Source organism: Athene cunicularia, assembly GCF_003259725.1.
Source record: "Athene cunicularia isolate RWA chromosome 2 unlocalized genomic scaffold, athCun1 chr2_part1, whole genome shotgun sequence".
Taxonomy (NCBI): domain Eukaryota; kingdom Metazoa; phylum Chordata; class Aves; order Strigiformes; family Strigidae; genus Athene; species Athene cunicularia.
Genome location: NW_020799095.1, coordinates 20823910 through 20838743, shown reverse-complemented (window position 1 = coordinate 20838743; position 14834 = coordinate 20823910). Strand labels below are relative to the sequence as shown.

Genomic DNA, 14834 nt, shown 5'->3' with positions numbered 1-14834 from the left:
GCAATTCAACACTGTGTGGCCTTTTACAGTACTTTTTGACTATCTGGTAGGAAGGAGAGCATTAAGATTTTAATTTCAAAGGAAACCTTCAGATAAATTCTTGACTGATTAATCAGTAAATGACTTTTTAGAACATGTTTTTCCTGTGCGGTGCCTTTGAGGGATATTTTAATGAAAACTCTCTGGCTTGAAAGTTGTTAGCTGTGGTGATAGCTTAAAAAAACCCTTGAAAGGCATAAATTATCTTTGAGTTAATATACTTAGTATATTTAACCTAGTTGAACAGTGAGTGAATAGAAGTTCTTCAGGTTTCTTGACTAAAGTTCTGGGCAGCTGAAAAATGAAGGTTTTTTAGCAGGTTGAAAAATCATTTGGAATTTAGGGTGAATATCTCATCATTATAAGAAACTGTTGGCATTTTATAGAAACGCAGCTGCTTCTATAAATTTCCTCTGCAGCTTACAAATTTTGGGGTTGTGGTGTTGCTGCTTACGGTAAAGGTTTAAGGTAATATTACTCAAGTAATTTAAAACTGTTTAGACGCTGCGGATCCACTCAGACTAATTTCAGATTTGGAGACATTTTTTTCTTTCTAGAACTATATGGACAGTAAATAAATTCTGAGTTATGGGCAATCTTTGAGTATCTACTTTTACTTGACAGCATCCTGTTAATTAGAAGACAGGGTGCAGAGATGGGAGCTAGTATGTCTTTCGAATACTTTGTAGCAATTTGGTCTGATTCTTCAACCCTTATTCATTGAGTATTTTTTTTCTTTCAATTGGATGTATTTGTGACCTGAATAATGATGGTTCATGGTTATAGTATTTTATCTGAAATTGGAAATTTTGCTTAATTGTATAAATGGTTAAAATTTAATTATGGCGAAAACCTTTTTTTTTTTTTTTTTTTTTTTTTTTTTTTTAATAGCTTTCTTTGTTTCCTTTAATTTCTAATATATATTTAGGGTTCCTGTTTCTTTCCTTTCTTTCTGTGAAGGGAGTTTTAGGTCTAGAGGTGACTTATATCTGAGATAACATAGTTTGATATCTGAAATTAGATGGGATAGAATAAGTGTAACCATTGTCATACCTAAAGCAGTGTTAGCTGGTTATAGGAGATTGTTGCATGAAAACAAAAATGTCCTTTATTAACAGGAGTTTCAGACTGAAAGTGAGCCTTATAGTAAAGAGGAGAAGAAAAAAAGGAATAAAATAATGAGATTGGCATTTATTTGAATAATACTGATTCTGTTGTGAAGGTATTATAATTTAGAAAGGAGATGGACAACAAATCTGGGGATTGTCTGTAAAGATAAGGGAAAAAGTCTGACACTGAAACAGAAATCTTTCATTAGATTGACTTTATAAGCATTTTTAAACTATAATTTTAAAATTTTTTTCTTACACAAAGTAGCACATTATCACAAATTTCCAGTGAACCTTTCAAAGAACACTCAACATTTTTTCTTTCTTTTTCTAGTTGCATTAAAATCTTCTAATTCTACAAGAGCAGAAAGAAATGGCATTCAGGAAAACTGTAGAACAGCAAAACGTGGAGAAGGGATGCACATCCTGGAAGGAGAACTCTTACTGCAGGTGTGTTTTGCAGTGGATGTATTACACAAAGATTTAAAAAAGAATATATATTGTATTTAATGTATGAGTTATTTGCAGATGAGATTGAAAAAGGTAGTTTTCCTATTGTTAAACTCCTCATTTTCTTTAAGTTAATATTATACAGCTCTTGCACTTTTCTTTGGTGGTAGTAGTGACATCGAAGAGTGAATGTTGGACTACAGGGTTCTCAACTCTTTCAGAGTTAATTTCTTAGAGTTGTTTTTTCACATGCTTTTGCCTCTATTCTTAATAAAGATATTAAGAAACAATCTTCATAAAGGTCAGATAGGTTAGTCATCTACTGTAAATTTCATGACTAATCGTCTAAAAAACAATTTCTCTTTAAAAGACCGTGGGTTTGTTGGAATATCTTGCTTTCTCAGTTGTTTGAAAGACCTCACAGTTCATGGTACATGTTCAGGATAGATTTTAAAATACTTCCAATACCTTTTAGCGGTGTGAACTAATGGGAAGTATTAATGAAAAAGAGCTTTTAAAAATTATATCATCTGATTTATAGTCTGTTTTAATGACCTAGAGTATCATAGCATATGAAATATAACAATATAATACTAGATCCAGATTAAACTCAAGAAATTACTAATATAAGTATTCCAATATTCTAATTAGTTTTGTAAAATAAATTTTACTGTGACCTGCAGCTCAATTTGAAATATGTTGATAATCTGTCTTGTACACAGGTTTCACACTGGTTTATCTATCAGAAGTAGCAAATCATTAGGTCAGTCAGAGCCAATCATTTGCTTAAACCAAAATTAATTTAACTATTCAAAGGATAGAAATGAAAACAGCTTCTAAGAATCTCACGAAACAATTACTATAAACTAATGCTATTTGAAAATTGTTTCCTAACTGACTAAAAAAGCAGGACATGTGTGTAATTTTCTAACCTTAATAAAGTATGACAAAGAACTGTTATGGTGGTACTGCAGGTGAACAGCTTTCTTTTAAATATAAATTATCTTAAAAAACACTGTATATGGTTTATACTGGAGGCATCTATTTGATGTGAAATTTAGTTATTTTTCATGACTTCTGAATGGAAGTTACATGAGGGAACTGCTATAGCCAACTGCTTTCCAGTGTGAAAATGAAATGGGCGATATACTTGCTACTGTATATTTTGCCCCTTTTGTGAAGTAAGTAAATTAATTTCTTAAATTAATTTAAAAAAATATTTTATATATAAAAGAAATTGAGAATGAATATGCAGATAGAGTTTTCTTTGGGAATGTAAGAAATGAGTGATGAAAGTGAGAATTTTCTAGGAGATACAGAGTATCAGTAAATGTTGGTAAAATTGTTCCCTTCTGCTTAAGCTTTTAAGTCTTTTAAGTCACACAGGTTTCCATAAATTGTATCTAATGATGAACATTTCCTTTTTATTCTCTATTTTTTGCAAAGTTGGTATGGATATATACCCTATTTTTTATATTTGTTTTTATTTGTTCACCAGATGTTTTTTCTTGCTTCCTAACAAATAGAAAGTGTCTTTAATTTCCAATGTAGAAACTGTCTTATCAAATCAATATATTGTGCAAGTAGAGGTCATAGATGTATCTTCCTTAAAATTAAGCTGTATCTCCTTTAAAAGTATTTAAATTATTTCCAATTCTTATTTTAGATACATAATCTATTATAGTCTGAGCAAGTTTATGATAGGAAGTGCAAGCCAAATGACAACCTTTAAGACTTTTTTTAAAAGCCCGACTTCTCACCAGTAATTGAGCAGCTTTGTAACTGTCTTTGTATTAGGAATATTGAGAGTAGTTTTGTAGAAGCACGAATATTGTCTCCAGTGCTCCAGAATAATAAACTCGGAGAAATTTCATTATGCCTTTAAAGATAATTATTTTAGGATTGCATTTTGCCAAAACCTTGATCATAACCAATCTCCCATTTATTGGTGTATCCTGGATACCTGCATGTTTTAAGGAACTTCCAGTAATTTGACGGATTAGATTTTTGGGCAAACTTGAATTTTACAGAATTTTTGGCTTACAGAAAGCATCTGATTTCTGCAGTAACAATGATGTTTCAAGATGAACTGCATACCAGAGCCACTGTAAAATGTGATTGAATTCCAGGTACAGAAACTGTACATAGCTTTCTGTGAAACAGACCAGAATTAGATACTGTGTAGTTTGCAGACCTTTTATATCAAGGATTTGAGATGAAACGCCTTGCAGAATAGGTCAGCAGAGGACACAAACACCTGCCATTGTGGCATTCTGCTTCCTTGGAATTACTGTGAACTTCATCAAAACCAGGGATTCTATATAACTACTCAATTTCTCAGACTGGCTATGCTATTTAATTTTAGATTTAGGTTTTTTTTTTAGCTCATACTATGTTCAAGTAAAGTTCACTAAACTTGTGCAAGGAGTTTGTGTTTATGAGAATAGATAAATGTCTATACATTAAATAGGAGTGCTTTACAGCACTTAAAGACCAATCATTTAATTAGATATTTAATTTGACTTAATTATACAAGAAATAGTAAAACCATATCTCTGCAATATATGGAAAAGCAACTGGTGGTTACCATAGTGTGGGACTATAGGAGTTAATCTTTGTGAAAGAATGATGCTGACATAATAAAAATATGTTATCATGTTGTTACAGTAAGATATAGGATATCCTTCACTTACTATGCATTTACTATGTTACAATAATTTTGCATAATAAAGTGTTTTAGAAACTGTGTTTTGAGTATGCTGGCCAAATTAGACTTCAAATGCTGTTGAGGAAATTAAGTGGCACAATATACTTAATCCAGTCCCTCGAGACAGCCTTTTGTTAAATCATGACTGAAATGCATAGAAGTAAATCAGCACCTTTCAGATGAGCTGCCAAGTCACAAATGTACTGTTTGCTATCACAACAATTGCCATGAACTGTATTGATTGGGAGTCCAGATAAATGCCCTTCCCGTGACTTTGAGTAAGGAGCCGCTTAGTCTGCTGCTTCATGAAGGGGGAAATCTCTTCAAAAACATTGTTTATTTGCAACAATCTGCTTGTGCAGAGGTTTTCTATTTTAAGCTATAAAATGTTTTCTTTGACTATATAGGGGATCTTGATTGCTTGATTTCCTGTCCACTTAGTCCTGTCTGCACTATGAATAGAACAGATTTGGGGACTGGGTTTGTGACATGGCTCCCGTTCGTGCTGTGGGCAGCTGGGTGTACCGGAGGCTTGAGCCACACGCAAGCATTGTGGACTATGGTTGATATTAGATAAACTTAGAGTTGTTCATGCTGCTGTCCCTCATCTCCTGTAAGCAAAATAATTAAAAGTCATCAATAGGGTTTGGCTTCTCCCCTGAATTTTCAAAAATAACTTTTTTTTTTCCATTAAATGCAGTTTTCTTCATTGTGCCATTTATACTGTAGAGAGATGCAGTGAAGAATCCTTCTGTTTATGCTGTTAGATAATGATATGTTTTCACATGTTTCACATTTTATTGGGAGACTAGGGTATAGGATAGACTTAGAGCCACGATAATTATCTGGAATTTTGTGTCTAAAGCTGACAGATTGCTATGTTTTCTCCCCAGGCATTAAATGGTTTTGTATTAGTTGTTACGGCTGATGCTCTGGTTTTTTATGTCTCCTCTACTATCCAAGACTACCTGGGGTTCCAACAAGTAAGTTTTTTTCCTTTATTTGTTTGCAGAGGTTTTGCTTAATTTCAGAGGGCAACAGTGTTCATATTTAGGGTCTGATAGTCTGTGTAATAAAAATCTCAGTTACATACTTTGGGTTGGGTTACTTTGAAAGCATATTAATTTTCTATCAGGTTACATAGCTGAAATGGGACCTCAGGCCAAGCACAACAGGAATATAATTTCCAAAGTAGAGTTAGGCAAGATAGGAAATTTTCACACTTAATTAGTCTTTACTGGAACAACTGTTTGAAATTTATACTGTGGTGTTACCCAGTTTATGATGCTGAGTGAGACATAATTCAATGGGAAGGTAATTATTTTAATAGAAACCTTTCATACACAATTAACTCCATATGCCTTGAGGTTTTACATATCAACTTTGTGATTTTAGTATTTTTAGAATTTTAGTGTTTTCTTGCTTGTATTTAATTTATTTATTTACTTATTTATTTCAAAACAAGCATTTGTTATTTGCAATTTATGGTGCAGATCATGTATGGCTAACTTCCTTGGGCTTGCAAGTCAGCTACCAAAGTAATAAAGACCAAGACCCAGTGGGCACATGTTGCCTTCCTTTGAGGACTCCAGTGATTAATTTATGTTAAAATGAAGGAAGCTTAGTTATAGTTATCAATCTATATCTTTGGGTACTGTATGATAGATTCAGTTTCTGTCTAAAACTAGGCAGTAACTCTGCTTAGTCTGCAAGTTTAACTAACTGATAAGAGATTAGAGGAATGTTTGTGTAAAAGAAAATATTCCAAACAAAACATTAGTATTACTAGGATTACAGATTCTTTTGCTGTTGGGGAATGAACAAAAAAGCTTGGAAAACAAATTGGGCATAAAATTTGTATAACAATGCCAGTAAATCAAGTGCATGATATAGAATTGAAGTCTTAAAGTTACAAAAATTAGCATTTCTGGCAATTCTGGAAAATACTGATTCTTTTATGAAATTCACCAAAGCAAAATTTGAGCTACGCTTCTACTTTTGCCAGCTCATCTTAATTTCTTCAGATCTATATTTTAAATATTTTCTGTTTATATAATGGTTGAGGTTTTGATCAATGCAGAAAGCAGGCAATTTAACTCCTCTCAGTTGACTGAGGCTTTTGTTTAATATTTTGGGTGTGTATTTTCACCTTAATTGCTTTCAGCCAGTTATCCTGGCTGTTGTAGCTTTGCCATTTAGATCGCATTCCTAACCATGCGATTGGTGAAGATACGAGTGCTTAATAATTACAGATTTTTAGTGCATCCTTAAGGAGTGACAAAGCTTTCAGGCAAACAATGTTCAGTTTCAGTGTTCATATTCTACTTGGCTTAGTTCTGGAAGTTGTTTGATTCAGGGTTCTGGCTTCTTCTGTATTCCTGTAGCACCTAGAATGGGTTAGTCTCAAGTACCAGCTGGCAAGTACTTTATTTACCAGTATGTAAAATGAAGTGATTTAAACAAAACTTAAGCATAACAGTTCCAGGTTTGCTTAGATAAAAGCAGGTAAAGAAATACTTGACATAATGTTATTTTTTTTCTAAGGTAGTATTTTTATTATTATTTCTCACGTTTGCAGTCATCAGTGTGACCAAATTTCTCTCTGTGCTGCTAAAAACTGTTTTGCAAAGCTTTGCCATGTGAAAGCAAATGTCTATCTTTATCCCTGATCAAAATGGATTTTGCTATATCGATATCAGTGTTATCAACCAAACAACTTATATCATATTGTTTCTTATTCTCTTTCTTTCCCACCTTTTTCCTTTTTGTGCATAGTCTGATATTATACACCAGAGTGTATTTGAATTGATTCACACAGAAGACAGACCCGAGTTTCAACGACAGCTACATTGGGCATTAAATCCTGCCCAGTCTGCAGATTCTGGACCAAGTGTACAAGGTGAGAATGCAGCCAACTTATGTGTTTGCTTGTCAATAACTAATCAGTTTGTTTTTAATTTGTGTATGTAAAAAAATTTAGATTCTATTATATGAACAAAAGAATAACATCTTTTAGATTTATTTTAATTTTATGGATGTGTTCAGCCAACAGTGGGAATTACTTTTTTTTTTCCACTTTAAGCAGTGCTATTCCTAGTACAGCACCATTAAAATACTAATTATGCTTTAAATTGGAAGACTTCAGTTTGGAGCATAAATGACTGAATGTCTTGCATGTCTGATCAGTAGTCCTGTGGTAAATAACAAAGTAGGTAATCCCACATGTTTGTGTGGCACAGAGGACAGTCAGAAGTGGATAGTTTCTTTTGGTGATGTAAGAAGGTAGTTTTATTTTTCTCTGTTCACCCTCACATATTGTTCACCTTTAATCACTGTTTGAATGAGGAAGTGATTTTTCAGAAGTAATGATCCCTCTTTTACATGTGTTACTCCTGGTTACAATTCATAACACCAAATTTATTAGCTTAGGAAGACCAGCAGACAATGGGGTATGACAGCTTCCTTAAGCTCTTCAGGATGGTAGATCCATTCTGTGATTAAGAATGTGTTAGTTATGGTGTTAATATATGGAATAGTGCATTCCTGGTCACAGAGGAGTTTTACTCTTCCACATTTGTCACTGTTGTGTGTGCAGGCTGCCACATAGACCAGTACCTCCCTTGGGAATAAAAGGGGAAGAGGGAACAAAGATGAAACAGATGATCTTTTAAGACCAAATAGTATGCTTGTTAGAGCATCAGATTGTCATGTGTTACTGACTGATGCTTAAGTGATCTGCTATACTGAGAAACAACTAAGGAGAAATGTGTTGCTTGTGTGTCCGTAAGGATGGCTACATGTATATGGGAGGCATATGCCTGCCTATGACAACAAAACTGTTGAGGCAACTGTAATGCTCCATTTTGCACAACAGTTGTTTAATTACTTAGGTAAAGCTCTCTGTTACTATAAGTTACTTGATTATAGATTTTTTTGAATCCAGAAAAAGTCCATGTTATCTTTAAATAAATCTACCATTCATGAAGAAACTTGATTTAAAACTCTAATGATTTAATGTATAATATTTTAGACTACAGAAATGCCATGAATTGACAGAGAAATAAAAACCAACAAATGTTATTGTTTGTTTCATGGCTCAGTGTATTTCAGTTTTTCATTTAGTGGTCAACTTTGTTGTATCATCTATGGATCAGTCTACACAGTCTGATTGAAAACATGCTACGCAACTAGCTAATATTACAGTTTGGTATAGCAAACAGCTGCTGGCACTCAGTAACCAGGTTTTTATGTGAGGGCTTACTGTTGACTTTAAAGTGGTGTTCTATAACGCTTAAGCAAGTGCATATGAATTTATGAAAGGTTGTGTTTGAAAAGTATGATTCCCGGTTGACTTGGCATCGGATGTGACTGAATGACAGGAAGTGCTGAGCACGATTACAAACAACTGTTTATTTTGTACCTTGGGTTCCTAACTTACTAGAAGCTGCAATTATTTTGGGGCCTCAACTCGCAGAAAATATTTGATGTTGAGGATTTCTTAAACTGAAATAAGATTTATAACAAAGGATAATTCTATGATCATAAGAAACCCTTACATTTTTGCTAATTTAATCAATTTCCTTTTAATAGATTCAGCTAGCATTATGCAGATATTTATAGACATATTATAAATGTGCTCAGGCTTAAGCAGATTCCAGCCTGAGTCTGGAAACTAATTCTGCTTCAGTTAGCCTGGGCTGGTTATTTCTCACTCAATACTATGGTATGTCCCTAGACCACTGGTTTCCTCAGCTATTACTGTGCTTCTCAGACCTGTCAAATTCCCAGAGAAGTTTGCAAAATTCTGGTTTTTCAGTCCCAAATATTTGCTTTGAGGCCTTAAGTCTAGATTAGCTTTTCAAGTTCACTTGCTATACACCCATGCATGATCTTGGTCTTGAGCTTAAAGAGAAAGAAAAGGACTTAATGCATAGCATGTTCTGCACATCACTTCATGGTGTTGATGAGATCCATAGTGAGGTTCATGAGGGATATGGCTTTAACCCCTATAGTGTTAACTGGTAGTTTTGCTTCAGGGATTGCAGATGCTCTGTAAGACTTTGCCTTCTTACAGTGAGTCAGTTCTCCATGATCCTGGAATTAAAAGCTCTCTGCCTCCTGTCTGCCTGGGAAAGTGCAGCAGTATTCCTTTCACAAACATAGGAGGCTCTGGCTTAAATCCCTTTTTCTCCTGTTTTTAGTTCTGTTCCTTCTCCTCTCATGACCTACAGACTGTTACTTCTTCCACCAAAGCCTTGTTCACTATTAGGACCTGCCTGTTTCACTAGGGAAGTTGACAGACACTTGAGAAAACCCAGATAAGATTCAAATTCCAGCTCTGTATTTACCAGAAGAATAACACTGAGTTGTTCCTGTGGCAGAAGTGCTGAAGGGCATGCCTACCAGTGCCAAGGATGCTAGCAGAAAGCCTTGTACTGCTTATTAGATACTAGAGCTACACTCGGTAGGCACTTGTCAGCCAGATTTATCTGAGTTGGAGGACTTAATCAGAGCTCTTCAAGGAGCCTGCTACTGATGATTAAATCATAGAATCAGAGAATACCAGGTTGGAAAGGATCTCAAGGATCATCTGGTCCAACCTTTCTTGGCAAAAGCACGGGCTAGACAAGATGGCCCAGCACCTGTCCAGCTGAATCTTAGGTGTGTCCAATGTTGGGGAATCCACCAGTTCCCTGGGGAGATTATTCCAATGGCTGATTGTTCTCATTGTGAAAAATTTTCCTCCTGTTTCCAATTGGAATCTTCCCAGGAGTAACTTGTACCTGTTACTCCTCATCTTTTCCATGTGACTCCTTGTAAAAAGGGAGTCTCCATCTTCTTTGTAGCCACCCTTTATATACTGGAATGTGGTGATAAGGTTTTCCCTAAGCCTTCTCTTCTCTAGGCTGAACAAACCGTTCTCAGTGGTTTCTCATATGACAGGCTTCCCAGTCCCTTGATCATCTTCGTGGCCCTTCTTTAGACCCTCTCCAGGTGTCCGTGTCTTTTTTTTGTGTAGCAGGGGGCAAAGCTACATCCCCTTCAAGAAGTTGACTGTAGTGTCATTAATCTCCATGAAAGAACTGACTGAACTAACACACACAGGGCCTTTATGTCACCCTAAACTGCTCAGTGCTCTCAGTATACTCCTGCCTGGCCAGCAGCTCTTCCACTCAGCTCTTCTGACAGTAGCCAGCTGTTGATACCAATATTCTTCCGGCCTTACTGGCTTTCTCAGTAGTAGCTGGTTTTGCAAGAATAAAGTTGTGGCAATAGAAGAGGAACACACAAATTGGGATTGTTGGGGGGAGGGGGAAGTACTAGTGACTTCCTTGGTGCCGATACTTGTGAAATGCGAATGTTGACGTATGCAGTGTATCAACCATTTTGAATTATGTATATGCAGGGATTCTCGAGGATATAAAAGTTACGATTTTTAAAAAATTAATTGGGGTTTGCAAGCTGTTTCTTTGTTGCCTTTTCATAATCACTGCTTCTTCAGAGAGCATTTAATCTGTTTCAACACCTCTTGGACAAGCACTGCCTTAGAAGTGTTGAAAATTCTCACTGGCAATTGAAAAAGTAAAATCTGCAGCAGTAGGAATTAAGGAAGTAAGATTGCTTTTAACTGTTGAGAACCATCCATATGACAAGTGTGGGAATTTGTTATTTTCTAATATCAAAGTTAGGTGATGACTATCTTGGACTACAAGTATCAGAGTTCCTATATGTGTGGGATCAGCTCACAATGGTGGCTTTGGCCACTACACTGTTGTGCAGTTGGCTGTAATTTCAGATTATCCTTTTTCATATATACTATCAGATAGAGCCCTTTTTCTTTTTCTCCATACTTGGAAGTTTGTTCAGCGAAGTTCTTTTAAGAAATAAAAAAAAAAAAAAGAAAATAGGTATCCCCTGATTTTATATGAAAAACTGGATAACTCTGCATTCTTGTTGGATTTATATGACCTTAAATTGCAGGGCCTCTTGGTGAGCCATCAGCAATCTCATGTGACTCCAGTTCAGTCCCTTTAATTCATAGGAGATTAAATTGAACTGCCTTTTGGTCATGATCTATTTGCCTTTGGGACTGATTTGACACTGTACAAACCGCCTAGCCTATCTGTAAGTTTTTCCAGCTGTCCAAGAGACAAAATTAGGCTTCAGAGAACATAATGTTGAGTGTGAATACGTGACATGCTCTCCCTGACTTTATCTCCAGGTCCAGAAGATCAGTATGGGTTCTTTCTTAAAATCTGTATTTTCCTTTGTACATGGCAACCAGTTCTCTTGGAGTATGTGGAGTATTTTTTTAAATTACAGAGTATTTAGCACTCTAAAATAGCATTTTACACTTTTTCCTTAATTTTCTGTGTGTATGAATTCCTAGGGAATGAGTAGTTTGTGGTTTTTTAGATGTATTGCAAACAAGATCACTTTACTAAATTTGCTGTGAATAGACCTGCTCTGGTATCTCTGTATGTAGTCTCATGCAGAACATATGTATTCTATCAGAATGTTATTGATTTACCTTCTGTTTTTACTTTATATTCCAAATGTTTAAGTCTGTTTTCTAAATGCCACTTAGCAGCAAATGCTTGTCCTGAAGTGGCAGAAGAATATCATATTGTTATCCTAGTTATAAATCATGGGTTTGAGTCTTTTTTTTTTTTTAACCAACCAACCAAAACCCACAAAATATTTCAGGTTCCTCTGGAGATGTAACTATGCTGTTTTCCTAATCAGCACAGCCCAGAAATATTTTCACTGTTTAGTAGTGGGGTTTTGCATCCATTAGAGAAAGTACTCACATTGATTTATTGTGGTGGTTCCCTAAAGATGCTTCTTTTTATTTATTGCTACAGCTTTCACCTGGCTGTCTGGAAAGTGACAGTTTCACAGTTTGATACCATTTCCTGAGCTTTTGAATACTCCGTTCCTATCGTTACTATACCCTTTGCAGATCCTGCCATTGCAGAAATCTGGGTGTGCTCTTCACTAAGAACTCTGCTCTCTGCAGCCGATTCAGAATCTAGATTGCTGACAAACATAATAAATTAAGAACCAAACAAACAAGAACCCAAAGCAAACACCAAAAAACACCACTTAAAAATAAAACTGCATGCAGTTTTGCAATACCATAACATGTGAAACAATCCCATCAGAAGAACCGATATTTAACTTAGTGTTATTATCAGTATAGGTTCTGAGGATGTTTCCAGTTTACATTGTTCTTACTTAGGTCATGACCTAAAGCTTTGTTTATGAGACGGAAGAGGATTTGTTATAGATAGTCTTCACTAGGTGTTCTTCTAAAAATAATCCTTATAAATAATCTTTTCCTGTAGGAGATAATGGCTTTTCACAGCCAGCAACCTATTATAACCCAGACCAACTTCCTCCAGAGAATTCTTCCTTTATGGAAAGGAATTTCATCTGCAGGTTACGATGCCTCCTGGATAATTCATCTGGGTTCCTGGTGAGTATGGAGTTATGTAAAAACTTCCACACATGCTTGCAAGTTGGAAATCTGCATTGTCCTTACAAAATATACAGCGACTTACTTTATTTGTTAAGTCTTCATAGATGTCTGAGCTGCTTGAACTTGTAGGTTTCAGATAGTGATGCTAAATGTGTCCACTTCAACATGTTGTTGCAGCCAGGTGCTAGTTCTCTCATTTCTCATGGCTCACATTCTTCTGTGGAATATGAATATGCATCTGCTTTTGTAAAGTACTGTGTGATTTGCAGATAAAAAAGCATTACAGAGATTATTTTCTATTTGGTATCTTGTGATGTGTTAAGTCATAATAACTAACAGAACCATAATTTTCCCTTACTTGGGAAAGTCTGTGCTTGTTTTTTTTTAAATACATTTGTTTGTTAATGCTGTAGATTTAAAGAGAAGTGTGTGTTTATCATCTTCAAAGTGACTTCTTACAAGTAAATAGTTTATATAGGGTTTTGCAATTGTACATATTTGCATATTTTATACTAATGACTGACAGAAATGCAAGAGAAATAATGTTAATTGGACGTATGTGTAATGCCATGTCCATTAGAATATTAGAAGATCCAGTTGGCATTTGCTGTTACATATTTGGGGTGTTTTTTACAAAACAACCTTCCCATTAGTTGTTCTTCCAGTGAGTTTATTAGTAGATCTCAAAGTGACATACTCAGGAATATAACAACAGTATTCTGTACTTGTTAGTTAACTTTTGTGTATGCCATGCTACAAAGCTTCAATCTGATGGATCTTAAAAAAGTAAATACATGTTTTACATCATAACATAAATATCTTACTCTTAAATATCACTAATGTATACGATTACTTTTTTCCTCATCCTAAGGCTATGAATTTTCAAGGACGATTGAAGTTTCTCCATGGACAAAACAAGAAAGGGAAGGATGGTGCTACTTTGTCTCCTCAGCTTGCTCTGTTTGCAGTAGCTACTCCCCTACAACCACCATCTATCCTTGAAATCCGAACCAAAAACTTCATATTCAGAACTAAACACAAATTGGATTTCACACCTACTGGATGTGATGCAAAGTAGGTGTAAATTATTCTGCATAATACTCTAAAAATTTGCTGATGAGATATGTTTCAAGTATTTATTTGAAATATAAAACTGGCTACTGTTTCAGTCAACACCAATGATTGTTTAGGAACTGTTAGGATTTTTCAATTCCGCTCTGCTAGTAAGTAAAGAGAAATAGAATTGTCATAGTGTACTTCCTTGAAAGGGCATATTGCTTGCTGACTCATTAAAAAAACAGAAGAACCCACACAAAGCCCCTAAAACAACCTGAAAGACAGAATCGTAATGACTAAGGGAAGAACGAAAGTTTGATGTTTAAATCTGGTTGAAATTTGGTTTTAGAAGTGATAGAACAAGTGTTTCATTTTGTTCTACATGCATGTTTTCTCCTTCAGTTAAAATAGATCTAAAGTACAATGGAAATGTTATTTACTTCCATATAAACAAATTAAGTCCTTTTTTCATACTATGCCTTTTACCATTTGCAAACCATTCTTTCCTCTACATAAAAACTGAAACACTATTGCATTACATGGCAAGAAGCCTATTAAGATGCTTCTTTCTCAAAACAAATGCCTCTGGCCTCCTTCCTTCCTTCCTTTTCCCTTCCTTCCTATTTTTGACTGATAATGCTCTCAGCTTTGACTCATTTTCAGTGGAATCTCTCATGTGGATTTCCATGTCTACTTATAGGGTAATGTAGAGTCAAGTTTCTCTGTATTCTGTCTACTGCTAAACCAAAATGTTTTTCATGGATTTTGTAAACTGATAATAGTAAAAGCTAACAAAATGTTAACACAGGCTTTTCTTTCCTCTGATTTTTTCATTATGCTTCACTTGAAACCTCCAATTTTTGTCATGTTTTACACTTTTGCATATATTGTTCCCCATCCCTACTTTTGCTCTTTTTTTCCCCTATCTTTGGATCTCCATTTCTTTGTTTAAAATCCTATTTCAGTCTCTTTTTCATTATTTCATTCTATC

At 35.0% G+C, this 14834-nt stretch overlaps 1 protein-coding gene across 1 annotated transcript in view; it reads left to right on the top strand.

The window, feature by feature from the left end:
* AHR (aryl hydrocarbon receptor) overlaps positions 1-14834 on the top strand; it is a 59201-nt gene that overhangs the window by 32661 nt on the left and 11706 nt on the right. Inside the window, exons 2-6 of the mRNA XM_026841736.1 lie at positions 1483-1598; positions 5199-5288; positions 7081-7204; positions 12654-12784; positions 13659-13861. Coding sequence (XP_026697537.1) covers positions 1566-1598; positions 5199-5288; positions 7081-7204; positions 12654-12784; positions 13659-13861 — 581 coding nt within the window. The 5' untranslated portion in view covers positions 1483-1565. The remainder of the gene's footprint in view (positions 1-1482; positions 1599-5198; positions 5289-7080; positions 7205-12653; positions 12785-13658; positions 13862-14834) is intronic.